The sequence below is a fragment of the Myxine glutinosa genome, chromosome 2, assembly GCF_964187855.1.
Source record: "Myxine glutinosa chromosome 2, kmMyxGlut1.1, whole genome shotgun sequence".
Lineage (NCBI taxonomy): Eukaryota > Metazoa > Chordata > Myxini > Myxiniformes > Myxinidae > Myxine > Myxine glutinosa.
The window spans coordinates 107940751-107961924 of record NC_136262.1 but is presented as its reverse complement, the minus strand read 5'-3'; the positions used below and the strand labels follow the sequence as shown (position 1 = coordinate 107961924).

General features: G+C 44.4%; 2 protein-coding genes across 2 annotated transcripts in view; one reads left to right on the top strand and one right to left on the bottom strand.

The window, feature by feature from the left end:
• The window catches only part of LOC144890862 (uncharacterized), an 812162-nt gene extending 790988 nt beyond the window's left edge, over nucleotides 1–21174 (bottom strand). Inside the window, exon 1 of the mRNA XM_078772762.1 lies at nucleotides 18717–21174. Coding sequence (XP_078628888.1) covers nucleotides 18717–20021 — 1305 coding nt within the window. The 5' untranslated portion in view covers nucleotides 20022–21174. The remainder of the gene's footprint in view (nucleotides 1–18716) is intronic.
• On the top strand, nucleotides 4112–14472 carry LOC144890977 (uncharacterized). The gene is made up of 7 exons (XM_078772869.1): nucleotides 4112–4198; nucleotides 4292–4492; nucleotides 4943–5041; nucleotides 11173–12444; nucleotides 12598–12722; nucleotides 13410–13595; nucleotides 13759–14472. Exons 1-7 carry the CDS (start codon nucleotides 4112–4114, stop codon nucleotides 14291–14293), a joined length of 2505 nt encoding a protein of 834 aa, XP_078628995.1. The 3' UTR covers nucleotides 14294–14472.

The window sequence follows — 21174 nt, the reverse complement described above, 5'->3', positions numbered from 1 at the left end:
TGTTACGATTACGATTGTTATTGTTAGGCATTTTAAGGCCATTTTCCCTGCTAGAGCGGGGGTTAGCCTACATTGGGGGTAATGGGGATATATGAAAAGTTATTTAATAGTGCATGTTAGAATACGCGTAATGCACTTAAATAAAAGGTGTTGAGCCAAGTGTTTAGAGAAATGTAGTCGTCCCACCTAAGTGTGTTTCTAAGCCCTGCCTTTCCCCTTTCAGAAACTGATAAATCTTCATCCTTGAGTTTTTCCATAATGTGTCCTTCTGTTGCTTTTTCTGAGTTAGAACTACTAAGTGTGGTTCCCGAGTGCAACGATGGGTTTAACCAAAAGACTCGAGACAGGGCCGAAATAGGCCCATATATGGACATCCGCCACAAACAAGGACCATGAACTGTGCGTAATGTGGAACTTCCCTAGTTTGCTCCACCAATTAGCACAAGCCAGTGAAGGGCACTTAGTGGCCAAGTAAGCCAATGAACACACTTCGTGGGGAATCTAACAAGCCCAACGGGACACAAAACTCCCCGCAAATTGCAATGCGTGCGTTCATCCTCCAGGTGATCCCTCCCGTATGTCTGTGAATCTTCTCTGGCTTGGGAGTTCCACTTGGTTCCTGCCCGGATATGTGAGGCTTGGCAGTATGCGGCATGCAAGGTTGGAGAGACGCATGGAGTGCCATGAGGTGAACCAAGCTGGAACTCGTCCTGTGCACACAGGCATTGCCCGGGGAGCAGGATTTCTTCCTCTCTATGTCCGTCTCTTCCCCTCCCCCGAATGAATTAGTAAGGGCATTTTATGAGATATTTCACAAATCTGTTAACTAAATTGTTACCAAAAAATTTCTTCACCAATATGTTTGTAAAGGTGTGTAATAACATGTGTTAAAATGTTGAAGTTCAACTCCCGTGGGAAACCCAGAAAAAAAGCTGTTGAATTCGGGTACCGAAACATTATTTTCGAGAATTTTTTTTTTTTTAAATCGGCCCTTAAGTAACTTATGAGGGGTCAAATAAGGGTTTTTCATGATTCTGAGTTGATTGTTAACATTTATATTTTCACTTTTACATTTACACACAAAGTAGCTTTTATTTCACATACATATATAATACTCAAGAGTTATTTCTCATTCACAATGTCAGAAGTTTCAACAGTCATTGTCTATGTCTTCTTCAGACTCAACAACATCATGACTGCAGTTTCTGCATGTAATGCCATTACAGACTCCACAGGCCGAGATGCACGTGACCCCATTCTTCTTGCAGCTGCATCGCCGGTTGCTGCAATCTCCATGACAATTACAGCTCGTGAACTGCAATAGCTCCTCAGGAGCCGTGGGGTCCAGTGTTGGAACTGGCTCATACCCATGCACACCTATTGTCCATCCATAGTCACTGGGGTTCAGAGACATGCTCTGTAGAAGGATCCAGTCCCGGGTCTGCAGGTAGGCACGGAGTGAATGTTGTGCAGCTGCACCCTCTGTTGGAGGTAGAGTCTCTGGTTTGATCACTCCTGCCGCTGCCTTCCTTGAGAACATGTTGGTGTCATTATGGAATAATCTTTACTTCAGTTCCTCTCAGGATCTTAGCTTTGTCGAGTGCCTTCAACTTCACCCGGGGGAAAGCTGCTGTTGTCTGTGGATCTGGCAAAGGTGGTGCCGGAGAGGTGACTTCGATCCAACCCATTGAGTGAAAGGGAGTGTTTCCGTGAATAGAGACAATGTTTAATAAATCTATATTGTCTCCAACAAACTGAGTGACTGCATTGTTTGTTTCCCCAACCTCCATAAAGACCACCTGATCATTACTTGACAATTCACTTTCACTGGCTGGCACTTTGGCTGTCATCACTGATTGATCCTCAAGCGCAGCATCAACCGCAACCTCATCATTGATCTGTTCATCGGTTTCCTCCACAATGGTGTCAAGAGTACCAGAAGTATCTGGAACATCATCTCCACTCCTACTATTAAGGAAGCAGTATTTGTAGTTTTGTGTCTCCGTGTAAGACTCAGTGTATCCCAGCCGGTGGAACTTGTTGAGCATCCATTTTGACCCAAATCTATGATCAAGTTGTATGGCAAGCCCCATTTGGTGTGGCAATACTCCAGACCGAGGTCGACAGGCCTTAATAAAATTCTGCCCCCAAACGGCAACTCTTTCGTCTGTCTTGACAATCGGTCTCAAGAACATCTGAAGGCTTGCAGGAACAAGTGTCAGCTGACTATCGATGTCAGTCATACTGTGTGTGGTGGGGTATGACTTTGGACCTAAATCAATCAAGGCAATATCATTGGATATGAACTTGAGTGCCGTCTTTATGATCTGAGTCTTCTCATCTCCATGGTCAAGATTAGCATGATGCTCTCGCAGAATATTGTCGGTGCCATCTTTGAGACAGAGTACATCTGCCCTTCTTTCCTGTGTTGTGAAATACAAGGTGTCTTCGTATTTCTCTAGAAGTTTTATCTTTAGCCAATGCTTTGAATAAGAAAGGCTCTTCTCTGGTGTCTGATCAAACTCCTGCAGCTTTTCATGGACTTGGTCCATGTTCATTACCCCATGCTCTAATTCTGAGTCTAACCATTCGCAGAATTCAATAAAAACTGCCTCTCGCTCCTCATCAATACTCCTCTGTCCTCTCTTCCTTTTTCCTTCCTCATCAGTCTTGGACAAACTGTCACCTCTCGCAAACATAAGTTTGCATCGCAAATGGTACAGTGTTTCTTCTGCTACCAAGTCGTTGATCCCTTCCAGGCGTCCAGTGACTTCAGTGCCCCAGTCATCCCCGCGACTCCGTGCTGTCTTCAGCAAGCTTGCCTTCAGTGTATCTGCAGTCAAATTATCTGGCACTCTGTATTTCTTTCTAGCTTGTGCTGGATTATTTTTGTAGAGCTGGGCTGGTTGGTTGCAAAGAATGCATACATCCTTATACAGGAGGTCAACTGACTGTGATCTTCTAGAACTGCAGCCAGTTGATGAACTGAACTCACAAGTAGTGCGTCTTCTCTTCAACTTTGATGACTCTTTCTCTGCCTTTGATGCTTGAGCTGACTTCTTGGTGGTTGCAACAAAGTTGTTGTACAGATCATTTTTACACTTCTGGTGGTACCTCAGTTTTCCTTCCTTTTGAGCCTCCTTCATACGTTCCACAACAGTAACATTTTCGACAGTTTCTGCTTGTTTCAATAAAGTTGAGTATCCCTTTGGAGTTGCCTGTATGAGCCTTTCAGCTGGTGTATCCGAGCGTGCACAGATGAAGCAATCGAGCACAGGTGGAGTAACGTCTTCATCCATATTGCTAGACTCCATGTCCTGCAAAGTAGAAAATGAGATATATTTAGAAATTATTTTTCCACAAAGGAGTGTCTGTGGTGAAATATAAATGTTTACAATCAACTCAGAATCATGAAAAACCCTTATTTGACCCCTCATAAGTTACTTAAGGGCCGATTAAAAAAAATAAAAATTCTCGAAATAATTTTTCGGTACCCGAATTCAACAGCTTTTTTTCTGGGTTTCCCACGGGAGTTGACGTTCAACATTTTAACACATGTTATTACACACCTTTACAAACATATTGGTGAAGAAATTTTTTGGTAACAATTTAGTTAACAGATTTTCATATGTTTCCCTTACTAAATGGAATAAGGTATTATATTGTTGCGGATGCCCCGAAGCCCGTTCCCATTACAAAGGGGGAGATTAAGCCCCTTTTTCTCCTTGGGTCTTCGAAACCGCGAGACCGAATCGCCACTTCCGGGCAAACGTGAAAAAGGGTTTCGGGACAAATTCGCACGTACCTTTGGTACCCACGCTGCAACGAAAGCGGGGATCGAGCCTCGCATGAGCCACGCTTAATCGAGTATGCCCGAGCAAAATGCATATCACGTGACTCGTGCTGTTACTTTTCTATTGGAACCCGATTAGAGCGGTTTTATTCGTACTATGCGAAGCCAATGATGGAAGAGACAGGACGATCAAATCAGAAGGAAGAACAGAATTTATTATTATTTACAATGATCCAAATGAAAGGAAAGCGACACAGAGCAGAGCTTCGTCAGTCTTACTTATCCCCAGACAATGGGCCCACTCACATATACGGGGAGATGGAGGAAGAGAAGTTCGCGCGCCACCGCGCCTGCTTCAGTCGCTCTGGGACAGCTCACTCATGGTGTAGCCCTCTGGCGGTCATGGCACGTATCCAGGCGAAGGCAGGCAGGAGGAAAATCGCGCGTCTGTGGCCTGGCGTGGGTCGTCCTCTCGAACGCCTGATTAATACTGTGCAGAGCGCGGGGAACAGGGCACGGGGCAAGTTCGTGTACAATGGCAATTCAATTCGCTTTGCAACTCCACTCACGTTCTCGTCTGCCTTTTGCGTTCTCGTGCCATCCGTTCTCGTGCGATCTCGTGCGCTCACTCCTCATCCAAACTCATCTGCCTCTCAACTCATCTCAATTGCCGTCCGTGCTCAACTCATCTCAACTGAGGTCGGCGGGGGGCTCGGAGAAGGGTTATATGGCCCCGCCCCAGAGTCTCACTCGAATGTTCCAAATCCCGCCTCTGCCGCAGTGGTAAGCCACTCCCCTCGAGCCATGATTGGCGGCTCGTTGCTTACTGGCCACTCCTCCTGCCCCACCTCCCTTCGGCCTCGGTCGACTTGTTCAGGCCTGCTGCGTGGTATTTCAGCGCCAAACCAAAAGCATCAAAGCAAAGCGCCAAAAGGACACCTAATCTCACTGGCCTACTCAACGCAAAACGAAACACAGGAAAGGATGATGCTTACATTTACTAAGAAATAACTGAACTATCGCGAGGCTTCATGTTGTGGTGTAACTAACTAAGAGGGGGAATTAACCTTTATTTCAAAACCGCAACAATATATTTAAGCTGTCTAGGATCCCTGGGTGTGTGGACCATGTTACATTAACTTGTTTCAGTTCTGCATCGGAGTTGTGTGTCTGAGACGCCGATTCATGCACAACTTAATGGGTGGACTCGGAGACCTCTCGTCCCATCTCTGCCCGGCAGCCGCAACAGTCGTTGAAAACCCTCTATAGTAAGGGAAACATATGAAAATCTGTTAACTAAATTGTTACCAAAAAATTTCTTCACCAATATGTTTGTAAAGGTGTGTAATAACATGTGTTAAAATGTTGAAGGTCAACTCCCGTGGGAAACCCAGAAAAAAAGCTGTTGAATTCGGGTACCGAAAAATTATTTTCGAGAATTTTTATTTTTTTTAATCGGCCCTTAAGTAACTTATGAGGGGTCAAATAAGGGTTTTTCATGATTCTGAGTTGATTGTTAACATTTATATTTCACCACAGACACTCCTTTGTGGAAAAATAATTTCTAAATATATCTCATTTTCTACTTTGCAGGACATGGAGTCTAGCAATATGGATGAAGACGTTACTCCACCTGTGCTCAATTGCTTCATCTGTGCACGCTCGGATACACCAGCTGAAAGGCTCATACAGGCAACTCCAAAGGGATACTCAACTTTATTGAAACAAGCAGAAACTGTCGAAAATGTTACTGTTGTGGAACGTATGAAGGAGGCTCAAAAGGAAGGAAAACTGAGGTACCACCAGAAGTGTAAAAATGATCTGTACAACAACTTTGTTGCAACCACCAAGAAGTCAGCTCAAGCATCAAAGGCAGAGAAAGAGTCATCAAAGTTGAAGAGAAGACGCACTACTTGTGAGTTCAGTTCATCAACTGGCTGCAGTTCTAGAAGATCACAGTCAGTTGACCTCCTGTATAAGGATGTATGCATTCTTTGCAACCAACCAGCCCAGCTCTACAAAAATAATCCAGCACAAGCTAGAAAGAAATACAGAGTGCCAGATAATTTGACTGCAGATACACTAAAGGCAAGCTTGCTGAAGACAGCACGGAGTCGCGGGGATGACTGGGGCACTGAAGTCACTGGACGCCTGGAAGGGATCAACGACTTGGTAGCAGAAGAAACACTGTGCCATTTGCGATGCAAACTTATGTTTGCGAGAGGTGACAGTTTGTCCAAGACTGATGAGGAAGGAAAAAGGAAGAGAGGACAGAGGAGTATTGATGAGGAGCGAGAAGCAGTTTTTATTGAATTCTGCGAATGGTTAGACTCAGAATTAGAGCATGGGGTAATGAACATGGACCAAGTCCATGAAAAGCTGCAGGAGTTTGATCAGTCACCAGAGAAGAGCCTTTCTTATTCAAAGCATTGGCTAAAGATAAAACTTCTAGAGAAATACGAAGACACCTTGTATTTCACAACACAGGAAAGAAGGGCAGATGTACTCTGTCTCAAAGATGGCACCGACAATATTCTGCGAGAGCATCATGATAATCTTGACCATGGAGATGAGAAGACTCAGATCATAAAGACGGCACTCAAGTTCATATCCAATGATATTGCCTTGATTGATTTAGGTCCAAAGTCATACCCCACCACTAGGGTGCATCAAACGCCCCATGATTTTCAAAAAGTTGTTGTATTTTAATGTCTATTCCCTCAAATGTTACACTTGTTGGTAGAAGTATGTATGCAAAAAATAGATGAAATCAGAGGTGGTCCTGGGTGGCCACCGGCCACTTTTATATATTTAGGGCCATTTAGGGCCACAGCTAAACTACTTTACAAGATAATGTAAAATTAACTGCAAGATAATGTAAAATTAACCATTATACCTATATACAAAAGTAAAGTCCTACTTTTACTAAATGCCTAATATCAAACAGTTAAAACAACCTTACATGTCAATGTAAAATTAACCAAAATCGTTCTTCATATTACAAAGTTGTAGTACAGTGTTGTAGTATTGTACTTTCATTGATTAAAAGTTTGAAAATGTATTAAGCACAACGCCAATGTCACTACTCCAACTTTGCTCGTTTCCGCAAATTTGGCCTCGCTTTGCGGTCACATTCAACCACTTGAAGAAGATTTTGGAAGTGGTCTTCTCTTCTTGCAGTTGAGACAAAATCAGTTGCGAGCTTTACTGCTCTCTCCGCAGGGTCATTCACAACATTAAGCCCATCCACAATGGACTTGGCTGCCTTGAAGTGCTCATTGTTCTGCCAAGTGTCAACATCCTCTGTTAGGAAGGTCATATCTAGGTGAAGAAGGTTTACTGTAAACCACGAGTCCTCGTTCACAAGATCAGCCAGGGTTGTCGCTTCTGTAATTTTTGGAAATGACGGTTTGCCATATCCAGAACCGTAGCGGTGTTTTGGAGTGCTTGGCATTTCATCTGGTTGTATGGCCAGTAACACATCTGCAAGGGCACGACGATCCTTTTGAGGAATTGCATTGCTGAACAGTGCCAAAACAACCAGTTCTGGGGTTAAATACCACAAATGTCTATCAAAGGCTTTCACAGCGCTGACTGAAATGGTTGAGTTGACAGCTTTATAGTTGAGCAGAGTCTTGTAAAAGCACAAATCAAACCATGGGGCATTTGAAGCAGACTGACATATGAGCCACCAATCACAATAAATATAAACAACAAAAACAACAAACTCCTTCAGTTTTTTCTGTTGATGTTGTGTTGTTACAGTTCCTCGAGGTAGTAGAGAAATTTGCTCTTCAAGTAGGCATATTTTGATGGAATAAAGAATCTTTGACATCCACCTTGCTTTATGCATGGCCCCTGGTCTGTGGAGTGTTCCTTGTTTTGTGACATCATCATCGAGGACTACCTGGCAGAGTTGTGCCATTTCCTTGTAGTCTTCCCTACACTTACAGTATGAAGCGCTTGTGCGGATTGTGCTTAAAACCTTGTTTTTGCAGGATAAAAGCAGCTGTTGTGCATAGTCATTGTACATGGAAATGTCAATTTTGGTTAAACTTTCATTCTTTGCATGCGATATGCGTTCCCAATTCTTCTGGAATTTTTGGAACAAAGATACTTCTGGAGACTTTGATGCCTCAATTTTGAGAACGTCAAACACATGATCCAGGATTACCTCTCCAACATGATGGCGACATGCACACCACAGAAGAGCACGGTCCAGTTTTGATTGAATGGTAACACAGGCAGCTGTAAAGTGTCCAGTGTTTGATGCTGTTGTGTCAAAACATAAGTTGACAACTGATTGTTTGCACTTCCATGAATGTAGATACGTGTAAGTGTGCTCGGCAATGATGTCACCTGATGACCTATCACTTCCAGGAGGATATCTAGCCACCCCCAGTAGCTTTACATCAGTGGCATTCCCAACCAACACTGGCAATCTTTCTTCCTTGACATTCTTGTTTGTGAGCGTTGGTATCTGCTTGCCATCCCAGTGAAGTGTTGCAGCTGTTGGGGCGATCCAATTTTCTTGAATATCTTTGGCGATAGCACTTGTTATTGATCGTCGAGCCTTATCAGCAGTTGAGTATGACTTGGCCACACGACGTGGATCACCTCCTGCCTCTTGAATTACAGCTTTGGTGAGCGCAACCGGTTGAACAGGAGTTATGTTTAGTCGAGTAGCAACAGACACAACTGAATGTCTTTTCAGAATATCATGAGGAATAAAGGCAGATGTACCTGCATATGTTGATCTGTGGTGACTACGCTTCCTTTGAAACTCTGGAATCGCCTCTTCTTCAGTTTCTTCCAAGCTATCTGCAGAGTCACTATCATCAGAGCATACAGAACTAATTGTCATCTCTTGTACACTGGATGATTCATGACGTTCTCGTCTTGAAGCTTCCGCTAAGAGGCGTTTTTCTTTTCTATGATCTTTATCAACTTTCTTCTTGTCAACACCACCAAATGAGGCTACTCTGTCAGATTTCATTGACTCTAAAAATACTCTATCTTCCTCATTCTTAATGTTTGTCATTGCATCTTTTGTCCATACACCAAAGGTCTTATCAAGACGTTCATTCATGGTTTGCAACTTAGCCAAAGTGCTTGGAGATTCTCGGCGAGAAACAGGTATTTGACGCAATTTGTTATTGTCATTAAGAAGGTCAAGTATTAGTTTGCAGCATTGATGGTCTGAAAGCATAGGAATATTTGCTTTAGTGTAGAATTTTTTCAGCTGGATAAGGACGATGCTGGCAGATTTCCATTTCAGTGGCTGAGTTTGTTTGCCTTCACATATTTCTTTCTGGATGTACCACATCACGCATCGAAGAACCTGCCGGCAAGTTGGGAGGCGGACTCCTGTCAATGTACCATCTGCTTCTGTAAAAGCATTGCCAAGACCAAAAATGGCACTTGCTAATCTGGTCTTCTTATCTGCCATCTGAAAGAAAATAAAGGATATTATTAGACTACTAGTATGGGACCCACGATTAGACCTCCGATTTCATTCATGTAAAAATACAAACTAATTATCAAACCATCGTTTTTTGCATAAAATTGTTATATTTGTATTCCTCTCATCAAGACCTTCAATTTGATACCAAACATGACTAGGTTTGGGTGTAAAATAACAAAATCAAACATTTTTACATAGTGCGGCCCCGAAAATGGCCCTAAATATATAAAAGTGGCCGGTGGCCACCCAGGACCACCTCTGATTTCATTTATTTTTTGCATACATACTTCTACCAACAAGTGTAACATTTGAGAGAATAGACATTAAAATCCAAGAACCTAAGGGCGTTTGATGCACCCTACCCACCACACACAGTATGACTGACATCGATAGTCAGCTGACACTTGTTCCTGCAAGCCTTCAGATATTCTTGAGACCGATTGTCAAGACAGACGAAAGAGTTGCCGTTTGGGGGCAGAATTTTATTAAGGCCTGTCGACCTCGGTCTGGAGTATTGCCACACCAAATGGGGCTTGCCATACAACTTGATCATAGATTTGGGTCAAAATGGATGCTCAACAAGTTCCACCGGCTGGGATACACTGAGTCTTACACGGAGACACAAAACTACAAATACTGCTTCCTTAATAGTAGGAGTGGAGATGATGTTCCAGATACTTCTGGTACTCTTGACACCATTGTGGAGGAAACCGATGAACAGATCAATGATGAGGTTGCGGTTGATGCTGCGCTTGAGGATCAATCAGTGATGACAGCCAAAGTGCCAGCCAGTGAAAGTGAATTGTCAAGTAATGATCAGGTGGTCTTTATGGAGGTTGGGGAAACAAACAATGCAGTCACTCAGTTTGTTGGAGACAATATAGATTTAAACATTGTCTCTATTCACGGAAATACTCCCTTTCACTCAATGGGTTGGATCAAAGTCACCTCTCCGGCACCACCTTTGCCAGATCCACAGACAACAGCAGCTTTCCCCCGGGTGAAGTTGAAGGCACTCGACAAAGCTAAGATCCTGAGAGGAACTGAAGTAAAGATTATTCCATTTACGAACAGGAAACAGATAGGAACGAACGCGATCATGTTTCTCCCCCTCGCTGAGCTTTCCTCCTCCCTGGCTCATGATCAGCCACTCCTCACTCCAGGTGACACACTCTGGGCAGCAGGGTGGGTGATCAAAGCCAACGATCCTGAGTTCCCACACTCCAACTGGAATGGCTGGATGAAGAGAATCCATGCTAATGATGCAAAGCAGAGCACACAGATCGAGTTCCTCCCAGTTATTGAAGGAGACCCTAATGACCTCAACACCATCTTCACCACTCTGAAAGAGTGCATACGGCGCGCTGGGGTCGCTATAGTGACCTTTGATCTTCCGATTTGGCTGAAGGCTGTGAATATAATAAAGCAGGCAAATCTACCCGTCATTCCAAGGTTGGGTGGTTTTCACCTGCTGAAGTCTTATCTTGGATCAATGGGTAACATCATGGAAGATTCTGGACTACTAGATGTGATCCAGTTGATCTATCCTGGAAGTACGACAGCCAACCACATCATGGATGGAGGATGTTTTGACAAGGCAATCCGTGTTCACCTCCTCATCGATGCAGCCATCTATCAACACATCATGAAACTTGCCTTCACTGAGGAGGAGCGTGGTGACATGAAGACCTTCATGGAGAAGGTGGCTGATGGGAAGATGGGAGCTAGACACTCAGACCCAGTAGTGCCAGTGTTTGAGCAAAGGTTTGAAGAAACCTTCAAACGACTCGCAAAAGGAGGAAGAACACCTGCACTCTGGGTGGAGTACCACCACATGGTAGATGTGATCAAGGTCTTTATCAGAACCGAGCGACTTGCAGACCACAATGGGCATCTGTCCTGCATTGTTACCAAGATGCTTCACATCTTTGCCGCTGCAGGCCATCATCAGTATGCCAAGGGCGCACGGCTGTACTGTCAACTCATGAAGGAACTAGAAACTTTGCCTGCTTACAAAGACACCTTAGAACGTCTCACTGCCCACGGGAACCACGTTGTCCGTTACTCAAGTCATGAGTGGTCCGGCACATGGTGTGACATTTGCATTGAGCAGACATTAATGAAGGCAGCCAAGTCACAAGGTGGACTGAGCAGAGGAAGAATGAGAAACAGTTTTTCTGGCCACAAATGCTGGGTGCTCACCCTCAGTCACCTGTCTGATGTCAACCGGCGGATGGAGGAGGACGTCAGTAAACATGTTCCAGTCCACAGAGACCTTGCCAAGACACAGATGAAGCGAGATGCAGAGGCAGTTGAACTTGTCCTAAAATGGTTTGAGGAGATCAAGCCATTCGACAACGATAGAGACAAGGAGTTGCTCGTGTCTTTCTCAACAGGATTCACTAGCACTGGAGATGATGCAGTCAATGCTGAGAGAGCAGCTGAAGTTGGGATGGAGATGCAGATCAAGCTGGGTGGACAGTCAGTGACGTCGACCATGGATGTCAAGTCAAAGATAAAAGCCCTGTCATCACTAAGAAAATTTCCCTTGGTCAACGAGAAAAAGATTCACCTTGACTCACTAAAGTTGTTCAACCGACTGATCATTTTCGCCCAGCGGGATATGACAGTTGAGACAAGCTTACAGTATAAGCTGACTCCCTTCCCATTGTCCCTGTTCAGCAACAAAGATCAGAAGATGAACAAGGCAAACAAGGCAGACTTTTCAAATACAAGCCTGAAGGCGTTAACTGATCCACTTGACTTGACTAACCAACCCTGCTGCACCCTCGTAATTGATGGCGGATGGCTTGTCTACATGGTGAAGTGGGAACAACGTCAGACCTGGCAGGAGATCACCAACAGTTACCTGAGCTACGTGCAGTATCTGGGCCGCTGCTCCCAGAAGATCATTGTGGTCTTTGATGGCTACAGCAGATCACCAAAAGATCACGACCACATCTGGCGTACCAAGAATTCCTGCTGTAATCTCCAGATTCGACCGGATATGTCCAACTGGACCCCAAGAGCAAAGTTTCTGGACAACACTCATAACAAGAGTGAGCTCATCCACCTTCTCTCTTCAACCTTCCGAAAACATCACATCACTGTGGAGCAGTGTGACAATGATGCTGACACTTCAATTGTGAGAGAGGCATTGGCTGCTGCTTCAGATGGCTCTGTTGAGGTCAGTACCATTTGTGTCTTCAGTTAGTATAACTATTGGATGGAGCCCGGGGGGAGATGGGGTAATTTAAAAATAAGAGAATTCACACTGTTGAAAAGTTAAATCTGTTCTTGAACGGTTCATTATGCTTTGTACATGTTGTTATATTTTCAGGTGCGGGCAGAAGATGCAGACGTGCTGGTAATGCTGGTGCACCATAGCTCAGACAGCCACCATCCACTCTTCTTAACCACATCAAACCCGGGCCAGGCCGGTGCTCCTGCCTCACACCTAGCTCGGCTTCACGCTGTTGAAACCAAAGCTTTCAGAATTATTGGAATCTCCCGCGATGAAGCTATCTCTGAGGGCCTTTCACTCACTCACCGCAGGCAGGTAGGTGGTCTTTCTGTCTTCTACCGACTCCTCTCCAGCCTTGCACCCCCAGCTCTCTCTGTGCTCTGTCCCCCAAATATTCCTACAGGTCGCACAAGATCTGCCAGCAACCCTATGATGGTTAAACTGCCGAAATCTCGGCTCTCTGCTCACCTTCACTCTTTCATTCCTCTTTTCTCCCGCCTCTGGAACAAACTCCCTCACTCCCTTCAATCCCACTCCTCCCTCCCGGTCTTTAAAACAGCTGTTCACCACCATCTCTTATCTTCCCCCATCCAAAACCTTGATCTTTTCTACCCCCGCTAATTCACCCCAGATCCACCTTGTTTGAAATTCCAACTTCTTTCCTGGAAGTCCTGGCAGTGTCCATATGTTTTATACCTCTCCCACCGCCCCCTTCCCATGCCCCCCCCCCCCCAAAGCCCTCGCCCTCTCTCAGATCTCTCGATGTCTCCATGTCTCTCGGTCCCTGCTCTCAAATGTTGTGTTTGTGTCCTTCCCCCTCTCTCCCCATCTTGTCTACCGCTCCCGATGTTATATGTTTTATGTGTCGGTTTGTCTTTCTGTGTGATTAATGTTCGCTCTTTCACGAGCCTCGATCTTGTATCCAAAAAAAAAAAAAAAAAAAAAAAAAAAAAAAACGCCTCTTATGACGTCCGAAAGATCAAAGAATCTCTCTCCGAAACACAGAAGAGCTACCTGCTCTTCTGTCACGCCTTCACGGGGTGTGATACGGTTTCTGCAATCGCTGGTCATGGGAAAACAACTCTATTTGCCAGGTAATAATGATAATACTACTATTACGTCGGCAAATAATACTAATACTAATAATAATAATAATTATAATCATTGTCATCATAGTATAAATGTTAAAAATAATAATAATTTTATTTCTGTTTTACATTATACTTTACTTGACATAGACCTGGTGCTTTTTTTTAGGTTTTGCGAAGGGGACGCGGCTGAGTACATCGACATCTTCCTTGACACAGAAGCCACCAAGGAAACAGTGATTCAGGCTGGTACTGCGATTTTCAAGTACATTTACCATGGACGAGATACTACATTGGGTGAAATTCGGTACAACATGTTCTCAAGGAAGGCAGTGGCAGGAGTGATCAAACCAGAGACTCTACCTCCAACAGAGGGTGCAGCTGCACAACATTCACTCCGTGCCTACCTGCAGACCCGGGACTGGATCCTTCTACAGAGCATGTCTCTGAACCCCAGTGACTATGGATGGACAATAGGTGTGCATGGGTATGAGCCAGTTCCAACACTGGACCCCACGGCTCCTGAGGAGCTATTGCAGTTCACGAGCTGTAATTGTCATGGAGATTGCAGCAACCGGCGATGCAGCTGCAAGAAGAATGGGGTCACGTGCATCTCGGCCTGTGGAGTCTGTAATGGCATTACATGCAGAAACTGCAGTCATGATGTTGTTGAGTCTGAAGAAGACATAGACAATGACTGTTGAAACTTCTGACATTGTGAATGAGAAATAACTCTTGAGTATTATATATGTATGTGAAATAAAAGCTACTTTGTGTGTAAATGTAAAAGTGAAAATATAAATGTTAACAATCAACTCAGAATCATGAAAAACCCTTATTTGACCCCTCATAAGTTACTTAAGGGCCGATTTAAAAAAATAAAAATTCTCGAAAATAATGTTTCGGTACCCGAATTCAACAGCTTTTTTTCTGGGTTTCCCACGGGAGTTGAACTTCAACATTTTAACACATGTTATTACACACCTTTACAAACATATTGGTGAAGAAATGTTTTGGTAACAATTTAGTTAACAGATTTGTGAAATATCTCATAAAATGCCCTTACTACTACCATCACAATATGTTTGCCTGCAGCTACTGTTTTAAACTGAATTAGTTGGACCTATTTTGTAGACAAAGTTGAGGCTCATGGAAGAGCTGGAGGATAGAATGCATCAAAACACCATATAACAAAAGGAACAGTAAAAGAAAGGGGAAACACACCAACAGCATATGGTTAAGAGAAAAAAATAAAGGGAGACTTGGAGAAATATGGGACATGGGGAAGAATAGGGGGAGGAACAAGGGACACATGGGGTGAACAAGATGTCTATAGCTGCAAACTCTCAGGAGGAACTGGAAACTTGGAAAGAGGTAGGCTTGCAGAGGGTTAACAGAAGTGGAAAATATAATGTTTTTGGAATGACGGGTGGGGAGGTGATCCAAGATGGTCGTGAACAGCTGTCTTGAAGAAGGAGAATATATGGAAGTTGGTTCCACAGACGGGAAAAGAGGAACGAGTAAGCAGTGATTCTGGACTTTTGGAGATTCACCAGAAGGGGGAAGCTGGAAGACCTTGTGCGCAATGCTGAAAAAAACCTTGGGGTAGGATGGGAGAGAGCATGGAGAGCAGATGGTGCAAGATCAGAAAAGGGGGTAGTATAAGACAGAGACCACCAAGTTGTCTGCGATGTGAAAGTAATAGGCCCATACACTCAAATTCATCACGGGGGATTTCAATGATCTTGAAGGCCCTGGTTTCCATGGCATGAACCTGAGCAAGATATGAGGCAGGGACGCCAGCCCAGAGGGGAGCGCAGTACCTAATCAAGTTGCGGATGAAGGCCTCCTAGATGGCTAATAGTTCAGGTGTACCAAGGAACGGCTTTGCATGACGGAGGATGCTTAGTCAGTGACTGGCTTTGTAATCCAATTCAGAAGTATGGTTTGCCAAAGAATCATCATGGCTGATAGTGAAGGCCAAAGGTTTGAGCAACTGAACTTCATCAAGAAGAATGCAAAGAAAGTCAAGAGGAGGGTTCGCCAGACAGTCCTTTCGGAGAGATTGAGTGTTCCATTTGTCAGGATTCAAATACATATTCCAAGTTTTTGACCAGTTTGTAATTCTATCAAGACCTGTAGAGGGAATATGATGCTGCCTATCCAAAGGATTGGGGCAGAGGGTGTAGTCATCAGCACAGATGTAAAGAGGATTTTCCAGTGAGTCAGAAAAATCATTGATGAAGATTTGGAAGAGGATTGGCCCCAGAACACTGCCTTTGACACTCCAGTCTTGACATGGAGGGGAGATGAGACGATTACATTGAGACACGTATTGGCGATGAGAGCATTGGAAGTCAGTAACCCATATGTCGAGGTGGCCTTGGATACCATATGCAGAGAGTTTGGAGAGCAAGGCGGCATGCCAAACTGTATCGACAGCTCGACACGTCTGAAGAGATGGCCCGGATTGTACGTCTGACATTGAGGCCTCCATTTGTTGTTGGGTGAGTCGAAGCAGCATGTCAACGGTATATTGACCAGGTCTGAATGCGAATTGAACTGCGATGATGGATTTCATGACCTTGCTGATGATTCAAAGTATGCTAAAGGTCTGTAGTTAAGGGGATCGGTTTTTGCACCTGGTTTATGTAATGTGGTGATGTTAGCTGACTTCCAAGCAGAGGGCAGATGACCTAGGGTAAATGATAGGGTGAACAAAACAGAAAGAGGAAGCGCAAGATCAGCAGTTCAGGTTTTTAGGACACGTGAGCTGATGCCGTCCAGTCCAGTTGTAGAGTAAAGTTGAGAATTGGCCAGAAACTTCTACACCTTCCCAAATGAAAACGACACGGAGTCCAGGAATAGTTGCGTACAACTGGAAAGAGTGGGTACAGAGAGTGAGAGGTTGGGTACACAAGATTTGCAAGAAAACACAGAATTGAGGGATTCGGCATCTCACGAGCGGAGTCGGCTGTGGTGCCATTTCAAGAGAAGGACGGGATGGGGAGGGAGCATATTCCAGAGACAGACTTAACAAGACATCGTTTTTATGAAGTTTAATTGTTTTAATAATTAAGTGATCTTTTGTGGGCTTAATGTTTAAAAAAATTTGATTGGACATATTATTGCAAGAGAAAGGAACCGATTCAAAATCTCTCTGCAATGATGGAACCCAGTTTGGGTTTGATAATGCAAGGCCAAAGGCTTACCTGTATAAACAACTACCGTACGTATATTTACAACAAAATTATATTTAAAGCATGAGTAAACAAGGAGATAATGACATAAAATGTCATAGCCCACGTAGTTTTAGTAATTTTGCTGTACTGTGTTAAAGGCCGCCAGTTAGAACAAGATCGGCAAATGCATGTCCGAGAAATGGTTGAGGACGTGTTCAATATTGGGGGTTTTTACAACTAAAATGGCCGCCAGTCCACCAATCGGCCATCTTTGATCAGATCACAAATTAAAGTGAGGTGCACGTATATGCCATCATGTACTGTGCTTGTGCCAAGTTTAAATAAAATTGGACCATGCATATCCAATAAATGGTTGGGGACACGCTTAAGTAACAAAATGCCGGCAGTTGGCCATTTTTTATTATTATTTTTTTGTATAAAAGATCGAGGCTCGTGTAAGAGCTAACATTAATCACAAAAAAAAGGGACACATAAAACATATAATAAAGGGAGCTCTTGGATCTGATCTCGAAAATAAATGAGGTGCATATGTAAGCCATCATTCATTATCTGTTTGCCAAGTTTGAACAAGATCAGTAAAAGCATGTCCGAGAAATGGTTGAGGACGTGCTCAACTTAGGGGGTTTTTTTTACAACTAAAATGGCCGCCAGTCGGCCATCTTTGATCACATCGCGAAACAAAATGGTGTGCATATGTATACCATCATGTATTCACTTTTTGCCAAGTATGAACAAAATCGGTCCATTTATGTCTGAGATATGGTTGCAGACGCACGGACGGAGGAGACCCAATCCATAAGCCCCGTTTTGGACTAAGTCCAACGGGAGCTAATGATATAACATAAGAACTATCATACAGCATTCACCATTTTGAACATGCGAGAGATGTTGCTGAGCCATTGAGCACATCGTTCTCTTCTTCGTGTTTAAATATAATTATCTCTCATTTAAGTTATACTGCCATCGAGTGGGCCACCAATGAATAACATGTTACTCCACAAAAAATTCCAATGCCTATCAAGCAGTAGCATTTTGGGATTTGGAAAGGGAAAGGCAGAATGGTGAGGGGTGGTTTGGGGTGCTGGAACAATGGACAACGATGCTTGCAAATCAAATATTACTGTCTCTCCACTTCCACACACGACCTTCGTTTACCTCCATGAAGCAGATCGCTATAAAGTATTTATTTTATCCTTTGCCCACCATCTTCCTGTAATTGCTTATAATTTGGTGCATTCCCTTAATGAGTACATTACCCTTTGAAATGCTCCAGTCAATCTTAGTAGGTACCTTGAAAATGCCTGGCTCTGCTCCCTCAATTGGACTTTTTGCCAGCCTTGTTAGCCCGTCAGTCGCACAACAGTGCATGGGGTTTTGCACAAAACTTTATTATAGTGGGGGGGCCAATGTTTTCCCGTTGAATTCAAATGTTAATTTGTGGACACTGGTTGGGTTGTCTTTCGGGATGATAGAAGTTGTAGAAAAAATATGTCTCCATTTTTTTCAAGTTCTTTATAGCGGCCATTTTGGATTATCAAAATGGCGTTTGTTGAAAACCGAAATTGTCATTATCTTGGCTTCTAAATGACCTAGAGTGTTAATTTTGGTGTCCAAATGTACATATTTGCGGATACTTAATCCAATAAACACACATTTATACACCTACATATGATCAAAAGGGTTCTTATGGCAGCCATCTTGGATTTTCACGCACTTATGCCAACACATATATATATTTTTTTCCATCATTTTCACTTCTAAATCACATAAAGGCTGGACTTTAGTGTTCAAATGTACACTTATAATGTCTTTGTGCAATATTTTTAGTTGGCAGTGTTCATTGTTACATTGAAGGATCTCCATCCTCCTCATCATCAGTGTTATCGATTCCCATGGGGCGCTCCTGACCCGTGTTACCACACACCTCTTCATCTGCCCCACACATACACATCTCAGAACAGTTGAGATGCTGAGACCTGCATGAGCAGTGAGACATGCATTGGGTCTTCTTGCAGTTACATTTGATTAGATGTGTGATGGCAGCTGGGGCTGGAGGGTCCTTGGTTGTGATGGGCACCAGCTGATCTCCTTCTGCTCTCCATCCATGTTCTGTTGGTTGTGGAAGCTGGGGGTCCGGTACATCAGCCTGATGCCACACCATGGCCTGGAAATGTGCACGAGCAATGGCTTCATGTAAAGCTCCCCGTGTTGGTGGCAGCTTCTGTGCCTCTAGCTGTTTCTTGGTAAACAGTCTCCACCTCAGCTTGCCCACATCCACAACTGTAGTACGAGGCTCATACAGCTGGCATACAAATGCCTCAATGTCACTTTCTGTGTCAGCTCTCAGCTCCTCAGAGGCCCCAAGGTCATGAAACGCAGATACCACCTCAACAGAGCACCTATTGAGGGCTTGCCAACATGTGAGCTTTCCCTTGCCGGCAAACCGACCAGTCTGGTCTGCTCCCGTGAATGCATGGAATCCTGGTAGGGCTGCAGCCTTCCTGACACCAAGTTCATGTACTATTGGTTCCAGTGAGATTTGCCTCTTCTTGTTCCCCACACCCGTGATGAAGTATGTGTCTTTGCATAGTTCATGGTACCGGTGGAGTGCTAGGATGAATACATCAGTATCAGGTGACTGAATGTACAGCTGTGTTGCACCTCTTCGGACGGCATCTAGACTGTGAAGAAAGATCCTCGTATCAGCCTCCTCCTGGGAGCTACGGAGATGCTGTACATCCATGCAGTTGGAGAAGACATCCTGCCTTGAAGTGACGATGAAGACCTTGGTAGTCCCCTCAAAGTGACACAGAGCTTTCTTTGCCAGATAGACAGTTAGCTCATCTTTGGTGTTGGTGTGCGACAGGAACTGTTTTGCTGTCAGTTTCCCAATCGGGGTGCTGTCTTGAACGTGGTAAGCAGTGGGCGGCTTGCCACCTTGGCGCCTCTCCCGTGTGGCCTCTTTCAGTGAATTTGGCAGATCATATCGGTCAAACACGAGGTGGACTTCATCATACCCGTTGGTCTTGCAGTCCAGTGTTGCATTGAAATGGCCAGCCCACTGGGCACATGTTTTGACCCATTGTGGCTTACCCATTGCTTGCACTAATGCCATGCCGTCTATGACAGTCACCTTCTTGGGAGGGGGTGGAGTATGTTCAGGATTGTCGTCGTCTGGCTGCTGACCAGTGCCAGTTGACTTCTTGGGTAGATCTTCTAGGATGCCCATGAGCTTGAGTCTTTGGGCTTGTACGTGACTTGGCGTTTTGACTTGTAGCCGTACATGATGTTCTGACTGATGGTTATAACATCTCGATGAATAGTGGCTGAGCGCATAGTCTCTGGCTCAATGCTCGTGGCTGGTCCTTCCAGTAGCCAGCGGAGGAAAGCATAGAGTACTTTGGGTACATGCTTTTCAGCATCATCAGTGTTCATTTCTCCTTCAAATTGCCATGGGTGCTTGTTCTGACAAGCAATGGCACTGCGGAGAACAGAGGCACTCTCAAACAGTTGTTCGATGTTTTTTTCATTTGTCTTCGTCATTGCATCTTCGACAGCTGCATCACGCACGGCAGTGGAGAATACACAGTCTGACTCGTTTCGACGTTTTGGTTTCATGAAGTGAACGTCATCAATGTGAGAGTTGATTTTCTCCTTCATGCCTTGGGTAGTAGGTGATGGGACATTGTGCACACCATTATTGTCAAGAATCCTGGAGTAAACCGACTTCAGGTCAGACATGTTGAGAATTTCACCAGCTTGGAGTAGAGAGCGAACAAGGCTGACAAACTCAATGTCTGCGGCTATTTTGATAACATTAGTTTCTTGCAGTATGTGTTCTTTGTCATCACTTGATTTCCCACTCTTGGGAGCACGTTGGACATTCTGCACCCAGCATGGGAGATGATACTTGACGTCGATCGCATGAGCATCATGTGCACTGATGGCAGCACTCAGCTGAACTTTCCACTTGTGGTTGCTGCCTTCTTCAACAGCTTTCTTCAGCTGTTTACCTGCGTTGAACGTGCATACAACATGTACACTTTCCTTAGTGACCTCTTGACAGAAGAAACAAAGGTCTCTGTTGAATGGAGTTGATGATGAACGTGTGAAGCGAAGAGTCTCGTCTTGCGTAGAACCTGAGGTACTTGCAGCGGCAGGTGCAGAAGAAGGACGTCCACACCTCTTATGAAGATGCTGGGTGTCGCCATGTTCGCAGGCTTTCTGGTGGCGAACTCTAGCACGCTCCAGGTGAGCAGTGTTGCATGTAGATCCATAACATGCCCGGTGCCACTTTGCTTTATTGTTCCTCAAGTCAGTGGCAGTGAAACAGCTTAATCGTTCGCTGATCTGTTTGAAGTCGGCATCACCATATCGTGCCC

Excerpts from the sequence above, each read along its gene's own strand:
- LOC144890977 (XM_078772869.1), top strand. The coding sequence starts at position 4,112 with ATGGAGGAAGAGAAGTTCGCGCGCCACCGCGCCTGCTTCAGTCGCTCT. Across the intron at positions 4,199-4,291 it reads GTAGCCCTCTGGCGGTCATG|AGCGCGGGGAACAGGGCACG; the intron begins GCACGTATCCAG and ends AATACTGTGCAG. Across the intron at positions 12,723-13,409 it reads CCTGCCTCACACCTAGCTCG|CCTCGATCTTGTATCCAAAA; the intron begins GCTTCACGCTGT and ends CTCTTTCACGAG.